A 16,396-nucleotide genomic window follows, 5' to 3' on the forward strand; every position below is an offset into this window, starting at 1 on the left:
GTTGTTCGGGGTTAGGGTTAACCCTGCCACATGACCAGCTCTGGGACTCTGGGTGTGTGAAACGTCTTAAACTCCAGAATCCTGGAGACCACGGTGCTCTTTGGACCCTTCAGTGCAGCCCAATTGTTCACTTAGATTTCCACACACTCAAAATCTGTGCTTTTGTTTCACAATACCTTCACCAGCACATCCCCATCTACCCTGTTAATAGAATAAACACACATGACCCCCTTTTGCAGCTCGTGAGCAGCATTGTTCTCCCCATTCAAGCTCGGGTGCTCAGTCACCTTTGGGTTCTGCACAGTCTCTGATTTATCTGTATCTTCCTGGGGTGCATGCTGGGTAGACCTGAGGTGCTTACTCAGCAGCTCAGCATCTGGGGCTGTCTCCTCCCTCGGAGTGTCTGACGTTCTCCACTCTTCCTTCTTCCTGGTGTGAAGTGTAAAGTCCTTAAGTCTTGGGAACGGCCTTTAGCTGTGGCTGACTTTTTTACAGCTTCTTAATGATTTAGAATTGCACGTAGGATCCCAAAGTATTTGAGATTCTCCTTAATCCAGATGATTTGAGACTATCCAACTGTATGTATCTGTGGGATGGATCTCAGCATCGGTGCTGTAGATCATGGTCTCAGTCTCTTGGATTACACAATGTTAGCTATCAAAGAATGTCACAACTAATCTAAGTATTATAGGTGATTGTGACTGACGAAGCCTCGTAGGTGAGACAAGTTTCTGTCAGCCAGACAGAAACTCCACTAAACTTAAATGGAATCAAGAATAAATACACACAATGAGACTAAACACAATTTTGTCCATACAAACAATTTTGTGTCATGTTATTAATTAACATATTGTTGAGATTGTTCATTCAGTCACTGATACATTAGGCACTTTACTAATTTTTTTAAGCTGCATTTAATTTAACAATTTTACAGTGTAAAAGTTGTTTTTTTAAAAATGGTACTCTTGTTATCCAAATTCTTTACATTTCAGAATTGTTGGAATTGTTTAGTTTTTTTTAAAACCTGTGCCATTCCAGTGTTTCACAAACACAACCTGCACAGGTGACTCAGCAGCGTCCTCCAGCAGAGGTGACTCAAAGATTCTCGGCTATAGCATTTTTAAATCCTCTGCTGGTTTCTGTCTGGGAGGCTCCCATGTCGTCATCCAGGCTCCGTGTTTCACAATATTTACTCATATGTTGCTGGAATGTCGCTGCATGATGATGGTTTTTGAGCTCTATAGAAACGTAAAACATAGAAAACTAATAAAATAAAATGGAAGGCCTGAATACTCAAATGAAGGTTTGCTACAATGTAAAGAACAATACAAAAACATTCTATTGGGATTACAGACACAGGTTTAACTAGAAAAAAAAGAAAAGCTGAAACTCACTATTCTGATTCATTTTCATACTTGTGTTAATGAATACAAAAACAACTGCACTGCAACAAAGCCAAAGTTCATTTTTCAAAACACATAATTTCATGGGTAATTTCTATATAACTTATGTGTCGATTTCTTTTGACATGATAGTCAAAGTTAGGGTTAGTGTACAGTTATATATGTAGGCTAAGTTCATTTAGTTCATTTTAGAGTTTTGAATGTCAGAACACATCTCACATATTTATATTTGTTAAATGATTGGTATAACTTCCAGTCTCAGGTGTTTATTTACAAAAGTTTCGATTAATTACACAACGATCCTACTGGCTGGAATTTATTGTTAAAATAAGAGAAACAAAAACATGACAAGTGACAGTAAGAACGCGAGAGGCCAAATATGGTCATAGCGGATGTCAGGTGTGTTGTGTTTGTTCGTGAACGCGCCCGTCCAACTTCCTGCCAAACGGGTTTGACGAGGACACACCTGCGGGAGTAAAAGGGAGCGCTTGGAGCTCGGACGCCATTCTTGTCCGTGTGTGACTTCGGAACCGGACCGATAGAACCTTCGCTTCGGTCGTTTTGCTCGATTTTAATCATGAAAATGTGGATTTTGCTCGTTCTCGCCAGCTTCACGTTGGGAGCTTCAGCTCAGAGCTGTAAGTAGTTTCTTCCATTTTAGTTGATAAAACTGTCTTTACACCATTGAAGCTTTATTTGTAAAAGTTCAGATGAGCTGCCTCCGTGTCTGTGTTTTCTGAGTTGTAAAGTGAGCAGTTGCCGGGTGGGGGTTGGGAGCCCTCCTCCCGCTCTCTGTTTGGAGAAACCGCCCAGGTATTGGATGAACCTGTTCGTCCACCTGTCCCGTTTATGGGCCTGTTCAGCGCTTATATCTGCCTACCGTGATAGCACATTTGATGGCTAAGATAATTCAGAATTGCTAGAGTGAAATTGTGACTTTCCTTTAAAAAAAAAACAAAAAAAATACTACATTTGTGTGCCCAGGTTCCTGTGAAACCATGAAGTGGGCCACTTGCGATGGAACTCCGTGCTCCTGTTACGTTTTGGTGGATGATGGTGTCAAGCAAACGCTAGACTGCAATAAATGTAAGTGTGACAAGAAAGATTTGTATAAATAACACCCCCCAATTTCAGCTCCTCATGACATGTTTTTCCACCACCTTAGTGATCCCCAAATGCTTCCTAATGAAGGCAGAGATGTATCAACCCAGGAAGAACCCAGGCATGCGTATTATTGGAGGAAAGCCGGTTGAGACCGCCTTTGTGGACAACGATGGCATCTATGACCCAGATTGTGAGAATGATGGCAAATTCAGGGCCAAGCAGTGCAACAACACCGACGAGTGCTGGTGTGTCAACAGCGCCGGCGTGCGGCGAACTGACAAGGGCGACAAAGACCTGAAGTGTGAGAAACTCGTGGAGACGCAGTGAGTAGTTTATCCCGAGGATTGGGGCGTTGGGGCGACTGCAGCACCGACTTATTTTCGTTTCCTTCCAGCTTTATCCGGCTGCAGCTCACGCACAAACCAACGCCAGACCCGGTTAAGGCCGCGGATCTGAAAACGTAAGTATTCATTTCAAATTGTCAACATCGACACCGAAGGAACTTTGCAGTGATAAATTCCTCCCTCGCCGCAGTGCCATCGCTGAGGCCATTAACAAGCGCTACAAAAACTTCAGCAAGGACCTGGTGAAGGAAGTTCAGGTAAGTGGGAAGAGTTGAGCCATATTTTTCTTTGCTAAAACTAGATTGTAAAACTCTGACCCCCTTCTGCAGTACGACCCAGATGCCCGAATGATTGTGGTGGATGTGAAGAAAGAAATTGGCGATCGCACGGTTGACCTGACCCAGATGGCCTACTACATGGAGAAAGATGTACGGGATCAACGCTCCAAATTCGCACAGAGCCCACCGCGTTCTCAGGACTAAACTGGTGCGCTGTTCCCTTTCTGTCCTACAGGTGAAAGTTCTGCCTCTGTTCAAGAACCAGGTGAAGTTTGAGCCCAAGGTGGGAGACCAGATCCTTGATATGGAGAACATCCTGGTGTATTACGTGGACGAGGAAGCCCCGACTTTTACCATGAAGAACCTGTCTGGTGGAATCATTGCCGTCATTGTGGTGGTGGTGCTGGCCGTGGTTATTGGTCTAGTGCTCCTGGTAAGCATGCTGAATATCGCGCTTTGTGTCGGTGCATCTTCTGCTTTAGCCAACCCCATTAACTTCCTGTTTTCTCCGCAGTTTTTCCTCAACAAGCGAGGCAAAAAGAGGTACAACAAAACTCAGGTAAGGCCGGTCTGTTCGTCCCATCTTGCGTGTGACAAAAGTTGAGTTTCTGATAACGTGACGTTTTCCCCAACAGCAAAGAGAGATGGAGGCCATGTAAAGTCCTTGTTCTCGCTGCCCTCTGCTCCTACGTCATCATCACAGACTGTCTACTTGTGTTGGGAGTGTGCCATTTTAACTGAGGAATAGGAACAATCGCTTGTTTTGTTGTTGGCTTGCTGTCGGCACTGCCGACATGTGCCGTTGGTGCAAAGCCCCTCTACAACACTACACTCATCCATATCCAGGCACAATTCCCCCACTCCGGAAAAGCCGTTATCACACACACAAATGTAGCTCCCGTTGGTGTTGGTACACATGCTGTGTTCAGGGCAGGTGGAGTTGATTTGGCATTCGTTGATATCCTCACAGTAACTGTTGTTAGCTTGATATCCATCCCAGCATTTACAGGCAAAAGATCCAACAGTGTTCAGGCAGTTGGAGAAATCAGGGCACTGGCTGAGGCCATAGTCGCATTCATCCACATCCAAACACAGGGAGCTATTACCAGAGAAACCTAAGTCACAGATACATTCATAACTCCCCTCTGTGTTAGTACAGGTACCGTATTTTCACGACTATAAGGCGCACCTAAAAGCCTAGAATTTTCTAAAAAATCTACGGTGCGCCTTTTGTATGGATTACGGTAATATTGGTTAATCGCGGCTACCGTAGTCAGTAGGCGTGGCCGAGGTAACAGCAGTAAATTCAGTCCCAAACCATTTCTGTCTAAAGACCCCAAAATGGCTCCTTGCAAGAGACGCGCTTACGACTCAGAGTTCAAACTGAAGGCTATCAGTCACGCAGTTGAACACGGAAATAGAGCAGCGGCAAGAGAATTTAACGTGAACGAATCAATGGTGCGGAAGTGGAGGAAGCAACAAGACGACCTGCGCCAGGTAAAGAAGACTCAACGGAGCTTCCGAGGAAACAAAGCAAGAAGTGGATTAACAAAGGAACTCCAGCCGCTAGATATTGGTGTCAACGGGGCATTCAAAACTAGACTGTGAACTGCGTGGGAGCGGTGGATGACGAACGGCGAACACACGTTCACCAAGACGGGGAGACGGCGCCGAGCGTCATACGTCACTATCTGCCAGTGGATCATAAATGCCTGGGCATCGACCGTGGTCCGAGCTTTCGGGAAGGCAGGGATTGTCACTGAAATGCCAGACAACACCAGCGACACCGACTTTGACGAGACGGAGCCGGCCATGTTGGACGCCGTATTCGCACAACTGTTCAATTCGGACACCGAAGAAGAAGAATTCGAGGGATTCCTGGATGAGGAATGAACTGATAAAGTGATCTTTACGTGTTTCTTTTGTGTGTTTACAATTTAACAAGGCTGGTCATACTGTGAATATGGAAATTACCGTTTGAACAACGTTGTTATATTGCTATCGCTTTGCACTACTTCGAGAGTTTGAGTTACCATATATTGTTTGCACTAACGTTTGATTTACCGCAACGGTACTACGTGATAAAAATGTTGCACTAAATCGAAGATTTATTAAACTCCACTATCCACTTGTGATAAAAATGTTGCACTGCCTGTTATAACTCGCTGTTGTTAAACGAACTGTATTACGCGAAAACACTACGTCACTCGGGAAAAATAATACAGCTAAATAAAACAGCTGTTTATTCGTTTTGGGAGTGAATAGAGTTGTGAGAACGACGGTTTGTATTCTATTAATAAAGTTTGACTGACTTATCTGACTGTTTTATTGACATTCCTTTTAGCGCAGCTTGATCTAGTGAACGCGTCATGAAACCACAGGCACTACGCAGTTTCTATGCTATGCGCCTTATAACACGGTGCGCCCTGTGGACGAAAATATTTCTAAAATAGGCTGTTAATTGAAGGTGCGCCCTATAATACGGCGCGCCTTATGGTTGTGAAAATACGGTACTATTGGCAGGACAGCTAAAGTTACCAGTCTGACATTCATTCAAGTCCTGACAATGTGTCCCATTGTCTTGAAAGCCTTCCCAACAGTCACAAAAATAGGAGCCATTAGTGTTGAAGCAGTAGGAGAAAGCAAGGCAGACTTGTGGTTGGCTGCACTCATCCACATCCAGACATTCGGTGCCACTTCCTTCATAACCACCGACACATTGGCAGTAAAAGGAGTCCTGCTGTCGGTGGCATCGGGCAAGAGAGTGGCAGGTGATGCTGGCATTTAGGCAAACGTCTTCTCTTACACAGGTACCCACATCGTACACTACGCCCAGGATGCAGGAACACATGTAGGAACCAGGGGTATTGCTGCAGATCATGTTCACGCCACAAGTTGTCCTTAGCTGACATTCGTCGACATCTTCACACACAAATCCGTCACCCCGGTATCCATCTTGGCATTGGCAGGTGTAAGATCCATTCGTGTTGTGACACAGCGCCTGAGCACTACAGTTGTGGGGCAGGCTGGAGTTCTGCTCGCATTCGTTCACATCGTGGCAGTCAAAGCCGTTTCCATCCATGCCAGGTGGACACGCACAGATAAAGGTTCCAGGTGTGTTTGTGCAGCTGGCCACTGGATGGCATCCACCATTTTGGACTTGGCATTCATCAAAGTCTATAAATTTATCCAAAATGGAACAGTGTCAGGGACATGACCCCCAAATGGTGCTACAAGAAACTCAAAGGAGAGTCCACACATGGGAGAACAACCAGCAATGGTTTAACAAATGGTTTTAAAGCATAAACCGATACTCACCAGAACAGTTCTTTCCGTCACCTGTGAAACCACTAAGACAGAAGCAGGAATGGCTGCCAATTGTGTTGACACACTGGGAAAACTCACTGCACTCCTGCTTCCCTGTCGCACACTCGTTCACATCTAGGGCAAGGATGGACAAAAAAAGAGAAAGTCATGAGAAAGAAAGAAGGAAGCACGGAAACAGGAATCACAAAATTGATAATTACCAATTTGTGCTTTGTCTTAGTTACATATTTCAAAATTTAAAAAACTGACATTTTACTGTTTGGGAAACACAATGATATGAACACAAATGATAAGGAATATTTTTAGGTAATATCTAAATACAGGCCTCTTCTCAAATCTCCCAAACCGTAGAATGGTCTGATTTGTAACATCTGATTTGTTATATTTAGTTCACTCAGTTCAGATATTGAGTTTAGACTATACAAGACAAAAATGTAGTGACTTTCCACTTAAAGTGACTTTTATTTTGAAGCTTTAAATGATTACTGAAAACCATGTCCTGTCTTTACATTGATCGGGGACCGATCTCTACACTTTATTTCTGAAACGGTGTTTGAGTTTGAATATTATCGCAGTTCTTCTTGACGGCACTGCCACAATACTGAGAATCAGAAGTGAGTCAGTTAGAGAGAAAGAACTGAGATTTACCCAAACACTTCGTGCCGTTGAGAGAGTAGCCTTTCCTGCAGGCACAAGCAAATGATCCGGGGATATTGATGCACTCTGTCTCCTTTTCAGGACAAATGTTTTCCATCTGACACTCATCTATGTCTGAGCAAGTTATCCCATCACCTACGTAACCATGGTCGCACACACACTGGTATTCCGCCGGTGACTGGTGGCACAAACCATGGCGGTGGCAGGCAGGCTCGCACAAGGAACTGGGCGGCACACAGGTGTCGTTGTCAGCCAACGTACCGTTCAAACATGAACAGACATGAGCGCCAGGGGAGTTGACACATTTTGAGAACGATGGACATTTGGTTTCTGGGAGAGCACATTCATCCACATCCTCACAGGCGAAGCCATTGCCGTTGAAACCCTCTTGACAGGAGCAAAAGTAGCCCCCAATGAAGTTGGCGCACAAGGCCCGTGAGTGACATGTACCCTCAGCGGAACACTCGTCTATATCTTCACACTGGGTGCCGTTTCCTGAAAATCCTCTCTTGCAGGTGCAAGTGTGGGACCCAATGGTGTTGAGGCACGAGGCGTTAACGTGACATGGGTTGGTTTTACACTCATCCATGTCAACACACTCCATGTTGTTGGCCAGCCGATAGTACCCGAGCTGGCAGGAGCACTCGAAAGACCCATCGATGTTCTTGCACTCTTCATTAACTCCACACGGATTGTTCTGTTCTTTACACTCATCAATATCTTGGCAAAAGGTCTTGTTAACCAAGATGAATCCTGATGGACACAGACAATAGAAGGAACCCTGGTTGTTGACACACGTAGCTCTGTTTCCGCATCCTCCATTAGCCACCAGACACTCGTTGACATCATTGCATTGAAACACCCCATCTCCAGAGTATCCCACCTGACAGGTGCAGTTGTATGAGCCAGGGATGTTAATGCACAGGGCATTTGAGTGGCACTGTTCAGCCAGTGAGCACTCGTCCACATCCGTACAGGTGAAGCCGTCTCCCCTGTACCCTGCAGTGCACTGGCAGGAAAAAGATCCGGGTGAGTTGGTGCAGGCTGCGAAGCGACTGCAGCGGCCTGCTTTACACTCGTCTAAGTCGTGGCACATGGAGTTATTAAAGATGAAACCGGTGCCACAGTCGCAGTAATATGATCCTCCAGTGTTTACACAAGTAGTAGTAGAAGGGCAAATGTTGGGGGTAGCACATTCATTAATGTCTTCACATTGTCTCCCATCACCAATAAAACCTTCCAGACAAGAGCACTCGTAACTCCCGAGCCGGTTTATACAAGCGGCATCGGGGTCGCACTGATTGTCTTCATTGCATTCGTTAATGTCCGCACACGTCAGTCCATTTCCGATAAAACCTTCATTACAAGTGCACAGATATGAGCCCATGGTATTGACGCAGTCTGCGTACAGGCTGCAGATGTTGCCGGCACATTCGTCGATGTCCACGCAGCTCTGCCCGTTACTTTCAAAGCCGCTGCTGCACGTGCAGCGGTAGCTACCGGGCAGGTTTTTACAGCCTTTGTAGCCCAGTGAGGAGGAACACAAATAAGGAGTCTCTGAACATTCATCTATGTCGAGGCACAGGTAGTTCCCGTTTCCCTTGTAGCCAGCATTACAGGTGCACACGTATGAGCCGGGGTTGTTGGTGCAAGTGGCGTTCCAGTGGCAGATTTTTTGGTTGTTGCATTCGTTGACATCAGCACACTCGAAACCATCGCCGCTGAAGCCAACTTTACATTTGCGAAGCCGGCTGCCCTCGCGGTTGGTGCAGAGGGCATTGGCGTGGCAACCTCCATTATCTTTTTGGCACTCGTTAATGTCCTGGCACTCGGCGCCATCTCCGATGTATCCACTGAGACAGAAACAGCTGTAGCTGCCAAGGGTGTTGTTGCAGCGGGCCTTTGGGTGACAGCTGTATAGGCCGCTCAGACACTCGTCGATGTCACTGCACAGCAAGCCGTCACCTTGGTAACCCATGCGGCACGCACAGGTGAAGTTGTTTTTAACCTTTATGCACTCGGCCTGAGGGTGGCACTTACTGCCCGCTGTCTCACAGTCTTTTGGGTCAGCAACTAAAGTGGACGGAAAGGTTGAGAATTACATAAAATCGGGAAAATTCCGCACAGTTTTGTTTTTGTGGTTTGTGTTTGTGTCTTTACCAGCACAGCAGCAATCCAGCACTGCAAATCCACTTATCACCCACAGGAGTGAAAACCTGTCAAGAAAATAATGATAAGAATTGTGCACGTCTGCTTCTGGAACACCTCTGAACAAGGACACGTTTCAGTTTTTATAGCAAAAATAAAATAGTCAATGTCTACTAAAAAATGTTGTATGTTTAATAGTCGTATTTACATTAAAAATGTTACATTGTTACATTAATATTTTACTCATAGAGCATCACATTAAGTCTCCACTGTGGTAAGAGGCAGACTGCAGGGTGACACCCCAGTCTTATATCACTACACGCAACAATAGATGGTGTATATTCTTACAGGTGCTGTAACACCACCTAAACAGGTCCGAGTACCATCCTGTACAATGCTTCCATAGAAGAGTATTTGTTTTTTTTTTAAATACTTACAATATTAGTTATACTGTATATTTACTTTAATGTTATATTATATATGGTAGCTTTGCAAGGAGTACAGCAAGCACGTTTATCACTAATAGCCGTTAGCATTTTAAATCAGATCAACTAAATGTCATAGGTTAAACAGTGTCTATAAACTAAATGTAACACCTTTTTTGAAGAGTTAGGGCTGTAGTGAATCAGAAACATTATTCATCCTGGGATTGGCAATCTCTCAAATGACCATTTTTACATTCTTTATAATAAAATCTGAAATTATTATAAAAATGTTCTACGTTTGGATTGACTTGTTCTTTTCCAATGCTAACATATTAGCTTTAGCGAAACTTGAGTGATCTGACTTAAGGACGATATTTATTTCTGCAGCTGTACAATGTTTGGCCAACATTTTGCCTCTGATGGTATCCAATAATTAAGATAAAAAGGCATTAAAACAGAGGGACAACTTGGCAAGTTATCACACAGTTATTTGAACAGATCCATAAAGCCAGCAAACATCTGCTCCCTGAGACCTTTTGAAGTTCTGCAGTCATGAAATTGATTCCTACTGAATGAAATGGATGAATAAATAAATAATTCAGAATGCAGCGTTCTGAATGACAAATGTCACCTGAAAGGTGATTTTCACTCATTTGACCTTGATGTATTTTTTTTTCACTCTGACTGTAGAAACATCCTGTATCCAAAAATGTAAAGTAGTGACTTGATTTAGTAATAACTCTGAGGATGTGGGTCACAATTCTTAACCTTAATATTTAGGTTTAGGCACCAACATATTCTTTCAAAATGAGGACATTTTTGGGAAGTGGGGACATTTTGGTTGGTCCTGTTTCAGGGTTAAGACCTGGTTCTAAGGTTGAGTTTAGATCTGGGTTTAGGGCAGGGTTAGATCCAAGGTTAGGGTTAGAGGGGAATGCATTATGCCTATGAAAGTCCTCACAAAGATACAAGTACAAGTGTGTGTTTGGATTTATTAAAATGATACTTTATTATATTATTATATGATTCACACTCAGAGCCATTAGCCCGACAGCCTCACAGCCTTCACCCTCCCAGGTTCAGGGAACTGATGGTGACTATTTATCTTCACCACACAGTGTCAGTATATCCTGCAAGTTCACTCCAATGCAACAGCCGTGCATGACAACAGCTTTTTTGACGCTGGTAAACGCCTCTTTTTCAATTAATGTAATTAATGAACATTTATTATTTTATCTAGGTTTTTGCATGAATTATTTTAGAAATGTTTTATTTCTTCTTTAATCCTGCTTTATTTCACATCAGCCCTTTTGTAAAATACTTTAAGAAAAAAAAAAAGCTATGTTTGAGTTTGCTAGCTTATTGGTGGATAAATGGCTAAGTGTCACTAGGAAATGTTTAGCTAGGAGCACTTGTTCAAGTTATTCAACATTAAAGTTTTTCTTTTCCATGTTCGTTGTGAAATCTGTTTTTCCTCTTCTCTTTATTTCCCATAAACGAATGATCGTCCTCTCCCCTCGGTGGCCCAGTGATGGTTTATCCTGGAACTTCCTCCTTTGTGGGATACTGTGCCGTGTTTACGTGTTGTTCGGGGTTAGGGTTAACCCTGCCACATGACCAGCTCTGGGACTCTGGGTGTGTGAAACGTCTTAAACTCCAGAATCCTGGAGACCACGGTGCTCTTTGGACCCTTCAGTGCAGCCCAATTGTTCACTTAGATTTCCACACACTCAAAATCTGTGCTTTTGTTTCACAATACCTTCACCAGCACATCCCCATCTACACTGTTAATAGAATAAACACACATGACCCCCTTTTGCAGCTTGTGAGCAGCATTGTTCTCCCCATCCAAGCTCGGGTGCTCAGTCACCTTTGGGTTCTGCACAGTCTCTGATTTACCTGTATCTTCCTGGGGTGCATGCTGGGTAGACCTGAGGTGCTTACTCAGCAGCTCAGCATCTGGGGCCGTCTCCTCCCTCGGAGTGTCTGACGTTCTCCAGTCTTCCTTCTTCCTGGTGTGAAGTGTAAAGTCCTTAAGTCTTGGGAACGGCCTTTAGCTGTGGCTGACTTTTTTACAGCTTCTTAATGATTTAGAATTGCACGTAGGATCCCAAAGTATTTGAGATTCTCCTTAATCCAGATAATTTGAGACTATCCAACTGTATGTATCTGTGGGATGGATCTCAGCATCGGTGCTGTAGATCATGGTCTCAGTCTCTTGGATTACACAATGTTAGCTATCAAAGAATGTCACAACTAATCTAAGTATTATAGGTGATTGTGACTGATGAAGCCTCGTAGGTGAGACAAGTTTCTGTCAGCCAGACAGAAACTCCACTAAACTTAAATGGAATCAAGAATAAATACACACAATGAGACTAAACACAATTTTGTCCATACAAACAATTTTGTGTCATGTTATTAATTAGCATATTGTTGAGATTCTTCATTCAGTCACTGATACATTAGGCGCTTTACTATTTGTTTTAAGCTGCGTTTAATTTAACAATTTTACAGTGTAAAAGTTGTTTTTAAAAAAATGGTACTCTTGTTATCCAAATTCTTTACATTTCAGAATTGTTGGCATTGTTGTTGTTGTTTTTTTAAAACCTGTGCCATTCCAGTGTTTCACAAACACAACCTGCACAGGTGACTCAGCAGCGTCCTCCAGCAGAGGTGACTCAAAGATTCTCGGCTATAGCATTTTTAAATCCTCTGCTGGTTTCTGTCTGGGAGGCTCCCATGACGTCATCCAGGCTCCGTGTTTCACAATATTTACTCATATGTTGCTGGAATGTCGCTGCATGTTGATGGTTTTTGAGCTCTATAGAAACGTAAAACATAGAAAACTAATAAAATAAAATGGAAGGCCTGAATACTCAAACAAAGGTTTGCTACAATGTAAAGAACAATACAAAAACACTCTATAGGGATTACAGACGCAGGTTTAACTAGAAAAAAGAGAAAAGCTGAAACTCACTATTCTGATTCATTTTCATACTTGTGTTAATGAATACAAAAACAACTGCACTGCAACAAAGCCAAAGTTCATTTTTCAAAACACATAATTTCATGGGTAATTTCTATATAATTTATGTGTCGATTTCTTTTGACATGATAGTCAAAGTTAGGGTTAGGTGTTGTACAGTTATATATGTAGGCTAAGTTCATTTAGTTCATTTTAGAGTTTTGAATGTCAGAACACATCTCACATATTTATATTTGTTAAATGATTGGTATAACTTCCAGTCTCAGGTGTTTATTTACAAAAGTTTCGATTAATTACACAACGATCCTACTGGCTGGAATTTATTGTTAAAATAAGAGAAATAAAAACATGACAAGTGACAGTAAGAACGCGAGAGGCCAAATATGGTCATAGCGGATGTCAGGTGTGTTGGTCTTGCGCCCCTCCTCCAACCTGTGACTAAACGTCACGAGAGGGCTGTTCTTATAAAGTCAAATGTTGCGGTTCCACGGTCACGCGCTGAGGTCATCAGTAACCAAACTTTGCTTCGGCTGTGCTCGTGCTGCTTCGGAGCCTTTACCTGTGTGCGTGCGCGCGCTTGTGTTTGTTCGTGAACGTGCCCGTCCAACTTCCTGCCAAACGGGTTTGACGAGGACACACCTGCGGGAGTAAAAGGGAGCGCTTGGAGCTCGGACGCCATTCTTGCCCGTGTGTGACTTCGGAACCGGACCGATAGAACCTTCGCTTCGGTCGTTTTGCTCGATTTTAATCATGAAAATGTGGATTTTGCTCGTTCTCGCCAGCTTCGCGTTGGGAGCTTCAGCTCAGAGCTGTAAGTAGTTTCTTCCATTTTAGTTGATAAAACTGTCTTTACACCATTGAAGCGTTATTTGTAAAAGTTCAATTTCACTTTAGCTACAGTATTTTAGAGACGCTTGCAGCGCGCGCCTTTTTCGCACCTCGTTCCGCGAGCCCCACTCGCGGAATTTTCACGCCTCGTTGCTTAATAAATCCCGGTCTTTGGCGTTAATGGTGTTTTGATCGATGAGCTGCCTCCGTGTCTGTGTTTTCTGAGTTGTAAAGTGAGTAGTTGCCGGGTGGGGGTTGGGAGCCCTCCTCCCGCTCTGTTTGGAGAAACCAACGCCCAGGTGTTGGATGAACCTGTTCGTCCACCTGTCCCGTTTATGGGCCTGTTCAGCGCTTATATCTGCCTACCGTGATAGCACATTTGATGGCTAAGATAATTCAGAATTGCTAGAGTGAAATTGTGACTTTCCTTTAAAAAAAAAACAAAAAAAGAAATACTACATTTGTGTGCCCAGGTTCCTGTGAAACCATGAAGTGGGCCACTTGCGATGGAACTCCGTGCTCCTGTTTCGTTTTGGTGGATGGTGGTGTCAAGCAAACGCTAGAGTGCGATAAATGTAAGTGTGACAAGAAAGATTTGTATAAATAACACCCCCCAATTTCAGCTCCTCGTGACATGTTTTTCCACCACCTTAGTGATCCCCAAATGCTTCCTAATGAAGGCAGAGATGTATCGAGCCAGGAAGAACCTGGACACTCGTACTATTGGAGGAAAGCCGGTTGAGACCGCCTTTGTGGACAACGATGGCATCTATGACCCAGACTGTGAGAATGATGGCAAATTCAGGGCCAAGCAGTGCAACAACACCGACGAGTGCTGGTGTGTCAACAGCGCCGGCGTGCGGCGAACTGACAAGGGCGACAAGGACCTGAAGTGTGAGAAACTCGTGGAGACGCAGTGAGTAGTTGATCCCGAGGATTGGGGCGTTGGGGCGACTGCAGCACCGACTTATTTCCGTTTCCTTCCAGCTTTGTCCGGCTGCAGCTCACGCACAAACCAACGCCAAACCCGGTTAAGGCCGCGGATCTGAAAACGTAAGTATTCATTTCAAATTGTCAACATCGACACCGAAGGAACTTTGCAGTGATAAATTCCTCCCTCGCCGCAGTGCCATCGCTGAGGCCATTAACAAGCGCTACAAAAACTTCAACAAGGACCTGGTGAAGGAAGTTCAGGTAAGTGGGAAGAGTTGAGCCATATTTTTCTTTGCTAAAACCAGATTGTAAAACTCTGACCCCGTTCTGCAGTACGACCCAGATGCCCGAATGATTGTGGTGGATGTGAAGAAAGAAATTGGCGATCGCACGGTTGACCTGACCCAGATGGCCTACTACATGGAGAAAGATGTACGGGATCAACGCTCCAAATTCGCACAGAGCCCGCCGCGTTCTCAGGACTAAACTGGTGCGCTGTTTCCTTTCTGTCCTACAGGTGAAAGTTCTGCCTCTGTTCAGGAGCCAGGCGAAGTTTGAGCCCAAGGTGGGAGACCAGATCCTTGATATGGAGAACATCCTGGTGTATTACGTGGACGAGGAAGCCCCGACTTTTACCATGAAGAACCTGTCTGGTGGAATCATTGCCGTCATTGTGGTGGTGGTGCTGGCCGTGGTTATTGGTCTAGTGCTCCTGGTAAGCGTGCTGAATATCGCGCTTTGTGTCGGTGCATCTTCTGCTTTAGCCAACCCCATTAACTTCCTGTTTTCTCCGCAGTTTTTCCTCAACAAGCGAGGCAAAAAGAGGTACAACAAAACTCAGGTAAGGCCGGTCTGTTCGTCCCATCTTGCGTGTGACAAAAGTTGAGTTTCTGATAACGTGACGTTTTTATTCCCCAACAGCAAAGAGAGATGGAGGCCATGTAAAGTCCTTGTTCTCGCTGCCCTCTGCTCCTACGTCGTCATCACAGACTGTCTACTTGTGTTGGGAGTGTGCCATTTTAACTGAGGAATAGGAACAATCGCTTGTTTTGTTGTTGGCTTGCTGTCGGCACTGCTGGTACACCATTTTTATTTATGAGTTGTGTAGTTTAACGTTGCCCAATCTACCTGCCACAGCAGGCCGCCATGTAGTGATAACAAGACTCGCTGGATGGTTTTAAATTCTATTTTATTGTACAGTTTCTTTCTTACAAATGTGTTGAGTTTGTTAATAAAATTCTTTTAAAACACTTGTGGAGCTTGTTTGGTGTTAATGGAAAATCACTGCATGTCAGGTGGGGTGAAGCAAAGAGCTAGCAAACAGGGAGGCTATATAGCTACATAGCTATAATAGTTATGCTAATGCTATATTTTAAATGGTAAAAAATGGACAGCCTACCTTTAAATCTAAGAACGCTGCCGTAATGAAAGCTAAGTGCATGAGCCCCCGAGGCCCGACTGGGTGTGGCCCTTCCCTTCTCAGGGCTCAGCTCGGTATGAAAATGTTTAGCATGAAGCAGGAAGGAGAACTGATACTACCGGTGATGTGTGAAACTGTTCACCCTTGAGTCAGCTGTTTACTCCATTCTCGCTGTGTGTCACTGGACATTACTCGGAACCAGTCTGGCAGGTTCTAACTTCTATGTTCACAACAAATATGTGAGAAATCTACAGGCATTTTTTTGCCTTCGTGTTTTTACGGCAGCCATGACTTGAAGTTGTGGGTAAACAGAAACCTGTTTTGCTTCTGGTCCCAAAGGTGCACCGTGGCTTTAATACACCTGAGTGGAACAGCTAACATGCTCTTTCTCTAAAAAGCTGTTCTGGGTTTCTGTTGCAACGCAAGTGGATGAAAACAGGTCTGTTGTGGACAGCCCCAACCTGTCATCAATCACCTGCTTCAATGTGACCCTCTTCCCCTTATATAACCCTTAGAAATGCTCAATCAAGGCAAATACGA

The 16,396-nt window shown here is 44.1% G+C and overlaps 2 protein-coding genes across 2 annotated transcripts; both read left to right on the forward strand.

Annotated features, from left to right (window-relative positions):
* The first annotated feature begins 1,880 nt into the window (after positions 1 to 1,880).
* On the forward strand, positions 1,881 to 4,351 carry LOC115249556 (tumor-associated calcium signal transducer 2-like). The gene is made up of 9 exons (XM_029835207.1): positions 1,881 to 2,041; positions 2,388 to 2,489; positions 2,569 to 2,830; positions 2,902 to 2,967; positions 3,042 to 3,108; positions 3,181 to 3,279; positions 3,365 to 3,562; positions 3,644 to 3,688; positions 3,765 to 4,351. Exons 1-9 carry the CDS (start codon positions 1,981 to 1,983, stop codon positions 3,786 to 3,788), a joined length of 924 nt encoding a protein of 307 aa, XP_029691067.1. The 5' UTR covers positions 1,881 to 1,980; the 3' UTR covers positions 3,789 to 4,351.
* An 8,841-nt stretch (positions 4,352 to 13,192) lies between these two features.
* On the forward strand, positions 13,193 to 15,686 carry LOC101074475 (tumor-associated calcium signal transducer 2). Its single transcript, XM_003963616.3, has 9 exons — positions 13,193 to 13,486; positions 13,977 to 14,078; positions 14,158 to 14,419; positions 14,491 to 14,556; positions 14,631 to 14,697; positions 14,770 to 14,868; positions 14,954 to 15,151; positions 15,233 to 15,277; positions 15,358 to 15,686. Exons 1-9 carry the CDS (start codon positions 13,426 to 13,428, stop codon positions 15,379 to 15,381), a joined length of 924 nt encoding a protein of 307 aa, XP_003963665.2. The 5' UTR covers positions 13,193 to 13,425; the 3' UTR covers positions 15,382 to 15,686.
* The last annotated feature ends 710 nt before the right edge of the window (positions 15,687 to 16,396 follow it).

The sequence above is a fragment of the Takifugu rubripes genome, chromosome 4 (assembly GCF_901000725.2).
Source record: "Takifugu rubripes chromosome 4, fTakRub1.2, whole genome shotgun sequence".
In the NCBI taxonomy this organism is placed as follows: Eukaryota; Metazoa; Chordata; class Actinopteri; order Tetraodontiformes; family Tetraodontidae; genus Takifugu; species Takifugu rubripes.